This window comes from Girardinichthys multiradiatus, chromosome 23 (assembly GCF_021462225.1).
Source record: "Girardinichthys multiradiatus isolate DD_20200921_A chromosome 23, DD_fGirMul_XY1, whole genome shotgun sequence".
Taxonomy (NCBI): domain Eukaryota; kingdom Metazoa; phylum Chordata; class Actinopteri; order Cyprinodontiformes; family Goodeidae; genus Girardinichthys; species Girardinichthys multiradiatus.
In genome coordinates this window covers 20,089,923-20,101,988 of record NC_061815.1, presented here as the reverse complement: position 1 = coordinate 20,101,988, position 12,066 = coordinate 20,089,923, and the positions used below count along the sequence as shown (strand labels likewise).

Below are 12,066 nucleotides of genomic sequence, written 5' to 3'. Positions count from 1 at the left end.
TCTCGTGCCCTTGAGGGCTGTCAAAAAAAAAAAAAACCTCAGAGACAACCCCACTGTCACTCTGTTTGCCTGACCTTTCACCTGACAGCAGGAAACAGGACATCGGTGCTCTTGTGTGTTTGTGAAGATAACCGAAAGCCCGCCTGTTCTCGTTGCTCCAGTGTCAGAGATGGCTCATACGTTCAGAAATTCCAGTCCAGGTGCAGCACAGTCAACAAGCACTTCACTGTCTCGCATTTGAAATGGTTTTGGAGTGCCATCAACTGCAGACTACACAATTGTACAGCCTCCTTTGATGATGCCTTAGAACATTCTTGATAGGTTCAAGTAGTGACGACTTTAAACTTTCAGAGGTGATAAATGTGTGCAAAGTCGCAGCTGCTGAAAAGAATCAGAGCTTAAAAAGAAATGTTGACTTGGTTTATTATCTGCTTCAGCAGCTTTACAGTAACTGGGAAATGGATGATACATCTATGTATGAAACACAATGCATGCATAGGAGTTTGAAACTACGAACATACAATGACCACAAATGAATGTTTACAGGAGATCAGTTGTCAAATTGAAAAGCTTACAAGCAGAACAGACCTATTTCAAACTCGTGCATAAAACACGAGGGACCATTTAATCAAATATAACATCTCAGAATAAATTCCACAGTTCATTCAATACTGATTAAAAACAAAAGTGACCAGAAACTTCTCCCTCCAAATCACTCCAAGACAATCATCCTGATTTTAATGAAAAAAAAAACTGTATTTATTTCCATATAATGTCAATAACATGATTACCACAAAGAAAATTTGAGAAAAGCTAAAATTAAACTTCTCCTACAATGTAATAATGCACGTTATGGCAGTGGTGTCTTTTGAATACTGAATGATAAGTCTTTGGTCGCAGTACTGACTGGCTTCAGTTAGCCAGAGCCACAGAAGGGTAATGGACGAGCTTCACGATATGAGGTTTCTGTCTATTTTCACTGATGCAGGGGCTGAAGAAGGGGAACACTTTGCCCCTCGGGCTCTTGCTGAACAAGTAGAGCAGGCTCATATCATCAGCATCGTAGAAGGCCACCTTCCTCTCGTCGCAGTCCAGGTACACCCCAATCCTCTGTGGGGATGACCTGAGATGCACCCTGGTCCACGGCTGTGTTCCGGCCCAGTACTCGCCGCCATTCCGCAGTCGCAAAGTCCAGTAGCCGTTCTCTGGGCTCAGCTTGATCCGAGCGTTCCTGTTTACGGTCTCAGAGGCCACGCCCAGGTCCCATTTGGGGCTGGAGCCCACTTCGACTTCCCAGTAGTGTCGCCCTGACTGGAAGCCCTGGGCAGCCAGGATGTTGACACACTGGAGGAAACGCTTGCTGTTGCTCGTGTGCTGGGTCATGACATCACATTCGACTGCCACGGTTTTGTCCCGGGAGACGTGAATGCTAGGATGTGCCGTGTCGACGTCAAACGTTAGGGCAGCAGGACCTATGGGATGAAAAGGTTTGTTGGGTAATAGCAGTAATATTGTTTTCCTCCTAAAAATAAACATGCTGACTTGCAAAAGTATTCACACTTCTTCATGATTTTCAGTTTTTCACATTACAGCTACAATATTAATGTATTTTTCAGGGCAATTTTATGTGATAGACCAAAACAACACACATAATTGTGAAAAGCAACGAAAATAATGCATGGTTTTCATTTTTTTAAAGAGATAAACACTTAAAAGTGTGATGTGTTAATTTTCAGCCCCCTTTAGTCAATACTCTGCGGAACCACAATCTACGGCTGTTAAGGCTGAAAGTCTTTTGGGCCTCTCTCTACCAGCTTTGTTGAGCTAGAAACTGAAATGTTTGGGCCAGTAAGGTTGGACTGAGAGCGCAGGTGATCAATTTAAGTTTTGCCAAAGAGTTTCAGTTGGGTTAGGGCCTGGACTTCTATGTTTTGATCTATACATTGTAGCTCTTGCTGAATGTTTAGGGTCATTGTCCTACTAGAAGGTGGGAACTATCACACTTTTGCAGCTTTTAATAGGTTTTCTTCCACAATCGCCCTGTACTGAGCACCATCCATTTTCCCATCGACTTTAACCAGCTTTCCTATTCTCTGTGAAGATATTCCCACAGCATGATGCTGCCACCACCACGGGTTGGTATTTTCAGGATAATGTGCACTGTTAGTTATCTGGTACAAGTAACTTTTGCTACGTCAAAAAAAGCTCAGTTTTGGTCTCATCCGACCAATACGCATTCTTCCACGTGTTTGTTTCCCCTTCATGGGTTACGGCCATCTGCAAAAAGAACTTATTTCTTTCTTCCAACAACAGCTTTCTTCTTGACAGTCTTCCATTAAGGTTAAATTTGTGGAATGCACACCTAGTACTTGTTCCATCAACTAATTCTCCCACCTGAGTTGTGGATCTCTGCAGCTCCTCCAGAGTTAACATTTGTTGTTTGGTGTTTTTTTTTTATTCATACTCTTCTTTAATTGGACAGCCATGTCTTGTACATTTGCAACCATATCCTGTCCACTTTCAGACAACGGACTGAAGATGAGATGTGAAAAGCCTGAGATAGTGTCTTCTGGGTTTCTTGGTCTTTATGATGCTGTGTATGTTCTCTAATGTTCTCCAAGAAACCTTCAAGGCCAACACAGAACATATGGATTTAAATTGAAATTAATTTACACACATCTGGACTCCATTTACTAATTAGATGTCTTAAATGCAATTGGTTGAACTGGATTTTTATTTTGGCATATCAGGGTAAACTGATTTGAAGACATATGGACACCACACTTTTCAGATTTTTTGTTTTTAAAAATATTGAAAACCCATCTATCGCTTTCCTCCTACAACAAAATTATGGTCATAATGTGGCAAAATGTGAAAATGATCACATGGTATGAATACTTCTGGAAGGCACTGTAATCCTCCAGTCATTTCTGAAAAATTACTCCCAACGAAGCGGCAGCAGTCTGTCTTTAATTGTGCTCATCAGATGGGAAGCTACCTGGCTTTAGGGCCTTGAACATCCTTCTCCATGTGATGTACTGTAATGGAGCCATGTATTTGCTGCTGAAGGCACTGATATCAAAATCCGGCGCAGTATTCACCTCTGCACAGGGCCTGTGGATTAAACACATTATATAAGGCTATCTAAGATCAAATAACATTGATTCGATGTCAAAGTCAAACATGTACATGACTGGTGTTAAAAGGCCTGAAACAATTACTGTGTCACTCTGCAGCAATAAATGCTTACCTTAACTGTGGGAACTGTCAGGAAGGAAACCAAAGAAAAATCACATTAACTGCATATAAAACATACTGGCAGAAAAGTTATAAATAAGATGTAACTCCAGTTTATACTCAAAGTTTATGTTATACAGGTCCTTCTCAAAATATTAGCATATTGTGATAAAGTTAATTATTTTCCATAATGTCATGATGAAAATTTAACATTTATATATTTTAGATTCATTGCACACTAACTGAAATATTTTAGGTCTTTTATTGTCTTAATACGGATGATTGTGGCATACAGCTCATGAAAACCCAAAATTCCTATCTCACAAAATTAGCATATTTCATCCGACCAATAAAAGAAAAGTGTTTTTAATACAAAAAACGTCAACCTTCAAATAATCATGTACAGTTATGCACTCAATACTTGGTCAGGAATCCTTTTGCAGAAATGACTGCTTCAATGCGGCGTGGCATGGAGGACAATCAGCCTGTGGCACTGCTGAGGTCTTATGGAGGCCCAGGATGCTTCGATAGCGGCCTTTAGCTCATCCAGAGTGTTGGGTCTTGAGTCTCTCAACGTTCTCTTCACAATATCCCACAGATTCTCTATGGGGTTCAGGTCAGGAGAGTTGGCAGGCCAATTGAGCACAGTGATACCATGGTCAGTAAACCATTTACCAGTGGTTTTGGCACTGTGAGCAGGTGCCAGGTCGTGCTGAAAAATGAAATCTTCATCTCCATAAAGCTTTTCAGCAGATGGAAGCATGAAGTGCTCCAAAATCTCCTGATAGCTAGCTGCATTGACCCTGCCCTTGATAAATCACAGTGGACCAACACCAGCAGCTGACACGGCACCCCAGACCATCACTGACTGTGGGTACTTGACATTGGACTTCTGGCATTTTGGCATTTCCTTCTCCCCAGTCTTCCTCCAGACTCTGGCACCTTGATTTCCGAATGACATGCAGAATTTGCTTTCATCTGAAAAAAGTACTTTGGACCACTGAGCAACAGTCCAGTGCTGCTTCTCTGTAGCCCAGGTCAGGCGCTTCTGCCGCTGTTTCTGGTTCAAAAGTGGCTTGACCTGGGGAATGCGGCACCTGTAGCCCATTTCCTGCACGCGCCTGTGCACGGTGGCTCTGGATGTTTCTACTCCAGACTCAGTCCACTGGTTCCGCAGGTCCCCCAAGGTCTGGAATCGGCCCTTCTCCACAATCTTCCTCAGGGTCCGGTCACCTCTTCTCGTTGTGCAGCGTTTTCTGCCACACTTTTTCCTTCCCACAGACTTCCCACTGAGGTGCCTTGATACAGCACTCTGGGAACAGCCTATTCGTTCAAAACTTTCTTTCTGTGTCTTACCCTCTTGCTTGAGGGTGTCAATAGTGGCCTTCTGGACAGCAGTCAGGTTGGCAGTCTTATCCATGATTGGGGTTTTGAGTGATGAACCAGGCTGGGAGTTTTAAAGGCCTCAGGAATCTTTTGCAGGTGTTTAGAGTTAACTCGTTGATTCAGATGATTAGGTTCATAGCTCGTTTAGAGACCCTTTTAATGATATGCTAATTTTGTGAGATATAAATTTTGGGTTTTCATGAGCTGTATGCCACAATCATCCGTATTAAGACAATAAAAGACCTGAAATATTTCAGTTAGTGTGCAATGAATCTAAAATATATGAATGTTAAATTTTCATCATGACATTATGGAAAATAATGAACTTTATCACAATATGCTAATATTTTGAGAAGGACCTGTATATTTAAAATCATAGTTAGGCACAAGGAAAAACTTTGAGAAACCTCCACCTCGGTCAGTGCGATGTTCGACTGCTGTAACAGTTTTATGTTGTTTTCTAGTTCCCGTATAGCCAGCTCGGTGGCCTCCAAGTGGTGCTGGACCTTCTCCAGATCCTCCTCCTCCTCTCTTCTCAGCTGATCCAGCATACAGGCCTCCTCCTCCTGCAGGATCTGATGCAGAGCTCTGAACTCACCCCTGACATGCACCTGCAGATCTGCTCCAACCTTCTGGAGAAGTGAGAAAAGATTGGCATCTCAGGAGCCTTTATATTGATCAGTCACAATGCAGTGTCTTTAATGTATTTCATTCAGATTTCATTTGATAGACCAACACAAAGCAGAGCATGATTGGGAAGTTGAAGGAAAGAGATCCATGGGTTTAAAAATGTTTTACAAGGAAAAATCTGAAAAGTGTTGACCTGAACTCCACTAGGTTAACACTTTGTAGAACCACGCAAATGCAGAAGAACCACCTTCCACTGCTCCTTCTTCAAGTCTTTTGGGGAATATCTCTACCACTTTTGTACTAGAATGAAATGTTTTGCCCATTCATCTTTGCAAAATAAGTCAAGGTCAGTCAGATTGGTTGGAGAGCTTCAGTGAACATTAATTTTTAGGTCCGGGACTTTGAATGAGCCATTCAAACACATACAAACACCTTGATCAAAATAATTTCATTGTAGCTCTTGCTGCATGTCAAGGGTCTGCTAGAATGTGATCTTCTGCCCCAGTTTCAAGTCCTTTACAGCCTCGAGCACGTTCAGAGGCTTGTACTATACTATACTTATAATTAGCTTCCCTGTTGCTGCTGAACAGAATACCCATTGCATTGTGTGTCACAGTGGGGACAGCGTGGTCCGGGTGATGCCCAGTGCTCTCTGCCACACATTTTACATTTAGTCTTAGAAGGTTCTTTTCCTGCGACTCTTTAAGAAAGCTAGATTTGTAGAGTGCATGACTGATAGTCGTCCTGTTGAAAATCTCTTCCACCTTTGTTGTGGATCTATGCAGCTCCTCCAGAGTTACCATTGGCCTCTAAGCTGGTGCTCTGATTAATGCTGTCCTCGACCAGCATGCATGTTAGGAGGAACGACCATGTTTGGGTAGGTTTTACAACGGTGAAATATCTTTCTATATTTTTTCCATGACGGTTTGACCCGTGCTGAGATTAAATTACACCCAAGTCGATCGATGAAGCAATAATGTTAAATATTGTGATGACGATATTAGTTGCGATATATGCATATTTTCTTCTTTCCTCTCTAATCTGTGTTTCCATTAATCTGTGACCTTCAGCATTTTGGGCATTTGTGTCTGTTGTGAACATCTGCTGCCATGTGAATCTGTCTGAATGGCTAAATATTACAATAGCATGGAAAATGAAAGCTCATAACACTTAACATTTATTACCCAGCAATTATTGCACACCAAACAGTCCTTTCCTATATGAATACTGCACCCACTGTTATTGCAATGACAATATACTGTGCAGCCTTAAAGGGGATTATAATTACTAATTAGCTGACTTTGGAAGGCAATTTGCTGCACTGAATTTTATTTAGGGGTATCAGATTAAAGTGAGCTAAATACAAATGCACATCTTACTTTTAAGAAAACCATGTATCTGTTTCGTTCCACAGTTATGTACAATGTTATGCTGGTCTATGACACGTTTTCCATTAAAATACAATCAAATTTGTAGAAATACTCAAGGATTAAAGTGTATAAGAAAGCATCATGGTTCTAAAGCATAAATCTAACTGTTGGACTCTAACAAACTCAGATGAAGAGAAGTTCAGTTAATGTAGGTTAGAAAGGATCCGATTTAAAGAAGCGTGTCCAACAGCTACAGGATGTCTGCAAAAGCATCCCGGTTTCCGTCGTCGCGTACACAGATAAAAATGAATTGAAATCAATGCAAACAGCATGGATGACGACCAGTTTAAAAACCACAGAAGAAGATAATGATGGTGAATTGCCGAGTACTGTTTGTGCTGCTGACTATTTTGAATAGAACGACTGTTCTCCAACAAAGTCATCATGTTAAACCCCGTTTTTGAGCAGGAAAGTTTGTGCGCATGGTGTTGAGTTCCAAAGAACATACCGCCCACTAGTGGCATGGCAGGGAAAATACACTGTCGTCATGTAGCTGTTTTAACAGAGATGGAAAAACAATCAAGTTTTTCATAGATTGTTGACATGTAAACAGGGCCTGAGAAACAGAATTGTGTTAAGATACCTGAAAAACGTGATGAGACATTATGAATGCAGCTGAAAACACCAATAAAGATGCAGAATGAAATGTTAGGTGATGTATATGTTAGGACGAGCCTACCTTTATTATATCCATCTTGTCTTTATCTTTGCGAATACTGCAGATGAGATCCTCCTTCCTTGAGTTATAGCTCACCAAGCTCTCGCTCAGCCTTTTCTGCAGAGCGATATGCAAATAATGTCAGTGTGGCGTTCAGGGAGCTCATTTATATCATGTAAAACTGTGCAACGTAGTAGGACCAGAAAGACAGAGCAACCTGAGCACCAACTACTGTCTATTAAATTCTTCTAAGGTTGTATTTTGTGCTGCTGTTGAACACATTTTTATTTTACATGAACCCATATGAATCTGTTTTAGTTTAACCAGTGCAATGGTGGTACAAACTACTACTAAGCTGTGGATTTGCAAGAGAGAGCCATGTTCTTAGCAGCTCCATGGAAAAAAAACTGACTTAACCAGGCTGCATACAAATACGCAGCAAACATGTCCAGTCTCGAATTGTAAAAAAAAAAAAAAAAGATATTTGAAAAAGAAAAATCATGCATACCTTTCCAATTATGCATGACTTTGTGTATACGTATCACAAATCCCAATAAATATAAAAAATGAGTGGAAAGTAGACTTTGGCTTAAAAAAGTCAGGTACAACATGTCAATAAAACACGGATGTGGACTGAAACATGGGAGTACAGTTGTACTAAACGTTTACAACTCATCTTGAAAATGCTGATAGTAATTGATTGGTTTACTTTGGAACAGTATATTATTTGTATAAGATACAACACACAGCAATAACTATATCTAAAATGAATGTGACTCAGGTGACTCATGTTAAAACACACAGGGGAGGAGAAAGTAAGAGCAATGAAGTCACCTCCAGATTTCTGATGTGGGTGTCTGAAGTTGAGGACCGAACCTTCTCCACCATCGCTGCCACCAGGTAGTTAGTCTGAAACTGCTTGGACCTGAACTCTTTGCGACACTGTGGGCAGGTTACAGGACCCTGTGTTCCCCTCCAGTACCTTGAGATGCACGCCTTGCAAAAGTGGTGCATGCAGGAGAGCATGACAGGCTCCCGGAACAGGTCGCAGCATATGGCGCAGGTCAGGTCCTCCCTCAGGCTGCCTTTAGTGGAGGGAGGAGGAGCACCAGGAGCAGCAGCCATGTTGAGGGCTTCCTTCGTCTCAAAACTGAGGAAGTGAAAGCAAAAGATTAGAAGAAAGGAGAAACTCGGGATGGTGATCTGGCTTTTGTTCGGTCAGCAGAAATAGCCAACAGCTGTGAGGGCACACTAAAGCCATTACATTAAACAGATACATATGATGTCATGCACTGATGATAAATTGGTTATATATGATCAAAAGTCCCTTAATTTTGATGGATTAAACCACAATTAAAGTGGAAAGTCTACTCTGGATGATTAGGACGGAATATCATACGACAGATCACATGATTCATGCTGTAAAAACTCTTGAGTTCAGACGGGTTTAGTTCGCCTGCAGACTGTTAGCATTTAGAACCACACAGCCGCCGTTAACAGCTCAACTGACCAAAAACCTTCTAGCTAACAACGATATAAGCACGTATTAAACACTTTAATCAACTTACTGCTGCTTTTACTGCTGTTAATGGAAATGTGTGTCCGAAAACTTCAAAGTCCCCTCTTTGCTCTTTGATTCTTTGCCGTTTCTTCCTGCTGGTGTTTCTGTTTATGAACCACAGGAGTCATAACTGAGCATGCGCACGGCGTGAGTCGACGTTTGATTGGTTCATTTGAACCCCTGAAAATATGGGGTTTAGAGTGTGAGCGACGCAGCAATATTTTAACTTTACATTGTTTTCTTATTCTTTCCCTCCACATTTAATACTTGGAGGTAAAATCAAACACACAGTGTATGTTTACAGCTATTGTATTTTCACTTCCTATCCAGGGTTTTCATCATGGAAGCCAAAACATGGCCAGATCGAAAGTTGAGAGATGTTCCAAGTTGCCTTGACTGTGAGGGTTTTATTCAGATGCAAACTAATGTGACAAAAGGTAAACGGTTAAATATTGCCTAAATAGTTTGCTTATAAAGGGTTTTTGTTTTTTTAAAAGAATAATTTTTTTTTCTCCATATATGATTATTATAATTGAGATTATAACAGGACGGGTAGAATGGTTAAAATAATTGCATGTTCTTTTGCAGTGGTTTAACAGATTAGGCAAAAAGCTACCTTTTGATTGTTTTTAAGCTCACTGTAAGATATAATATTTTTTTTGTTTTCTTTTTGTTTTAGCAAATCACAAAATCAAACCTAAGTCCGATAAAATAAATGTAGCTAAAGTAGTTTTAGTGTATATTCTTGAAACTAAAGGTTATCTAGGATTATTAATCTGGAACCTATGGCTTTCTGTTTTACTAGGCTACACATATGACAAACCATACTAGCTATTCTTCAAAAATGCCATGAGAACATGCCCTCTACATGCAAGTTAGAAAATGTCTACAAGGAAAAAGTTCTTGCCAAAACCTGCCTGTATCTACAAACAATATCAAAACGTTTAAAGCAAATGGCACTATGACAAACAAGCCTGGACAAAGATCCTTGTTTATTTTTGCACAAGAAGGATGTGAAGGAAGTTTAAATGATCTCCAAAGCACACTTAGAATTGTTTGATTCCAGTGTTTAGCACAATTTCTTGTCCCTGCTTGTTACATGATCAGGCAATTTTACTATAAGAAATTTATTGAATAAAGCTTTAATGTAAACGCAGATTTGATGAGGATAATTTGGACTTGACTGCCAGAGATAAGCACAGCTGCCCAACTCCTGCCCCTGCAACCCTCCATGGATAATGGATGGATAATTTAGGCTTTTATTTATTTATTTATCTCTTGACACAGTCATTGCTTCTCTTTGCCTGGCCAAATGAAAAACCAATACCCAAACCACTATATTCCTACTGCTGTGTTTTACCATGTGGTAGACAATCTTAGAAAAAATGAAACTCACCAAACAAAATGTGGTACATGTTAACAAGAATGAAATCTCTTGGGAAAATGATGAAACCCTTTCATTCCTTGAATGTTTAATTTAAATATCTCCTCCAGCAATTTATTATTGCAGAATATTTTTTCTCCAACTCCAAGTCTTACATAAAATTGACAACCCCATACCTGTAAGCTTGATGCGAACATTGCAAGTCATTTGGATTGTTCATAAGCAATACTGTAGTGTGCTGTTTATCTTGGAAAATCTACAGATTGGAACACAGGTTTTTTACAATTCATACCTTTGTTCAAGCTTAGAAAATCCTTGGTTGGAGTGATCTTGCAGTCTTCTCAAAGGTGCACCCAGAACCCCACATTCCAATGTGCACATGATTTTAAAAGTGGACTCAATAGTCTGTAAAGCACATTTAATTAAAAATGTTTCTTATATCCACTAATTGTATAATTTAACTTCTCTCCCTCTCCCTCTGACCTATAAATTCACTGAGAGTGAGATGACCTGGGGCTTCCCCATAAATCCACAGGCACCTCTACAAGGATATGGGCACTGAATTCAATTGGACAGAGACAGGAGAGGGGACAAAATCGACAAGAGATCAGTTTTACTTCTTGAAACGAGTCTTGAGCATAACTGGGACTTCCCACACAAACATTTACCTCAGGAATCCAATTTGCAAACTTCCCAGACTATCCATCCCTCTGAATCAATATGTCCAATCACCTGTGACTTAAAGACGTTCATCTGTCTGGGTTAGAAAGTGCTTAGCTGTCAAGTGTAACCTTCGTAAAAAAAACACCAACCGCAAAAATGGGAAACAATAAGCTTCAGCAGAGCAGAAAGAGAATTATAAATCTGTCTTTCAGCTTTAAGAAACATGGGGGAGCTACCTCTTCTCTGCAGTAAACTTTTAAGTGCAAAAGATTGTTGTGCAACAATAGGTTTGGTTTGGCTTTTAGCAACTATTAATAATTAAAATTAATAGTTAGTAACAAAATTAATAAAGTTTGAATATTTAACTTATCCAAACAACTTTCGGTCTGTCAGGAATTGTCCTGGGAATACCAAATGAACGTGCGTTATAAAACAATTGGTGAAAGAGAAGATTCATGTACCGGCGTTCTCAAACAGCAAGTCCTGCACACATATATAGAACAAACACAAACTAGGAGTTTCCAAAATATTCGGAATGATTTATTAACATAAATAATTAGGCCTCAGCTTAAAATATTTTAGTCAACAAACTCTTTAACTAGGCTTATAACATTCAACTAGACAATATTAAGGAAAAATTCAAAAATGGAAAAAAACGAATAAACTATGACCAAAAAAAGGAGAATAAAACTGAAACCAGTAAGCAATAAAATTCTGCAGTGATAGCACAGTTCGGTGTTAATAAGTTCGTTTAAGAACCAACGTTTGTCTTGATGAATTTGGAATGAGGTCGAATTAGTTTTAACTAATTAGGAACAACAATTTGTATGTTAGAACAACCAGTTCACAATGCAAATCAGAGAGAAATTTTAATAAAATAATATTTAAAAGTATGATTTGCCAAATAATAAATCAATAACCTTTTGGCCAGTTGATTCTTCATATTGTGTAATCAACCATAACAGGAAGTGATGGACTACCAAAATGGCAGTTTAAAGTGGAAATAGACTCAAACGTTTGCAGTCGGATGGCAGGAGTGATGATGTCATCTGGAGATAACAGTTTAGCTAACACAAAGGAAATTGTTCATTTTAGCAACACTTTTAATTCCAAATGT

The 12,066-nt window shown here is 39.7% G+C and overlaps 1 protein-coding gene across 1 annotated transcript; it reads right to left on the bottom strand.

Moving 5' to 3' along the window:
• Positions 1-406: 406 nt before the first annotated feature.
• On the bottom strand, positions 407-9,043 carry trim105 (tripartite motif containing 105). Its single transcript, XM_047354610.1, has 7 exons — positions 8,910-9,043; positions 8,176-8,491; positions 7,363-7,458; positions 5,037-5,255; positions 3,251-3,264; positions 2,999-3,114; positions 407-1,472 (listed from the first exon to the last, which is right to left on the bottom strand). The coding sequence occupies exons 2-7, from the start codon at positions 8,464-8,466 to the stop codon at positions 913-915; spliced, it is 1,296 nt and encodes a 431-aa protein (XP_047210566.1). The 5' UTR covers positions 8,467-8,491; positions 8,910-9,043; the 3' UTR covers positions 407-912.
• Between the last annotated feature and the right edge of the window lie 3,023 nt (positions 9,044-12,066).

Excerpts from the sequence above, each read along its gene's own strand:
- trim105 (XM_047354610.1), bottom strand. The coding sequence starts at position 8,466 with ATGGCTGCTGCTCCTGGTGCTCCTCCTCCCTCCACTAAAGGCAGCCTG. Across the intron at positions 7,459-8,175 it reads CCCACATCAGAAATCTGGAG|AAAAGGCTGAGCGAGAGCTT; the intron begins GTGACTTCATTG and ends ATCGCTCTGCAG. Across the intron at positions 5,256-7,362 it reads ACAAGATGGATATAATAAAG|AAGGTTGGAGCAGATCTGCA; the intron begins GTAGGCTCGTCC and ends TCACTTCTCCAG.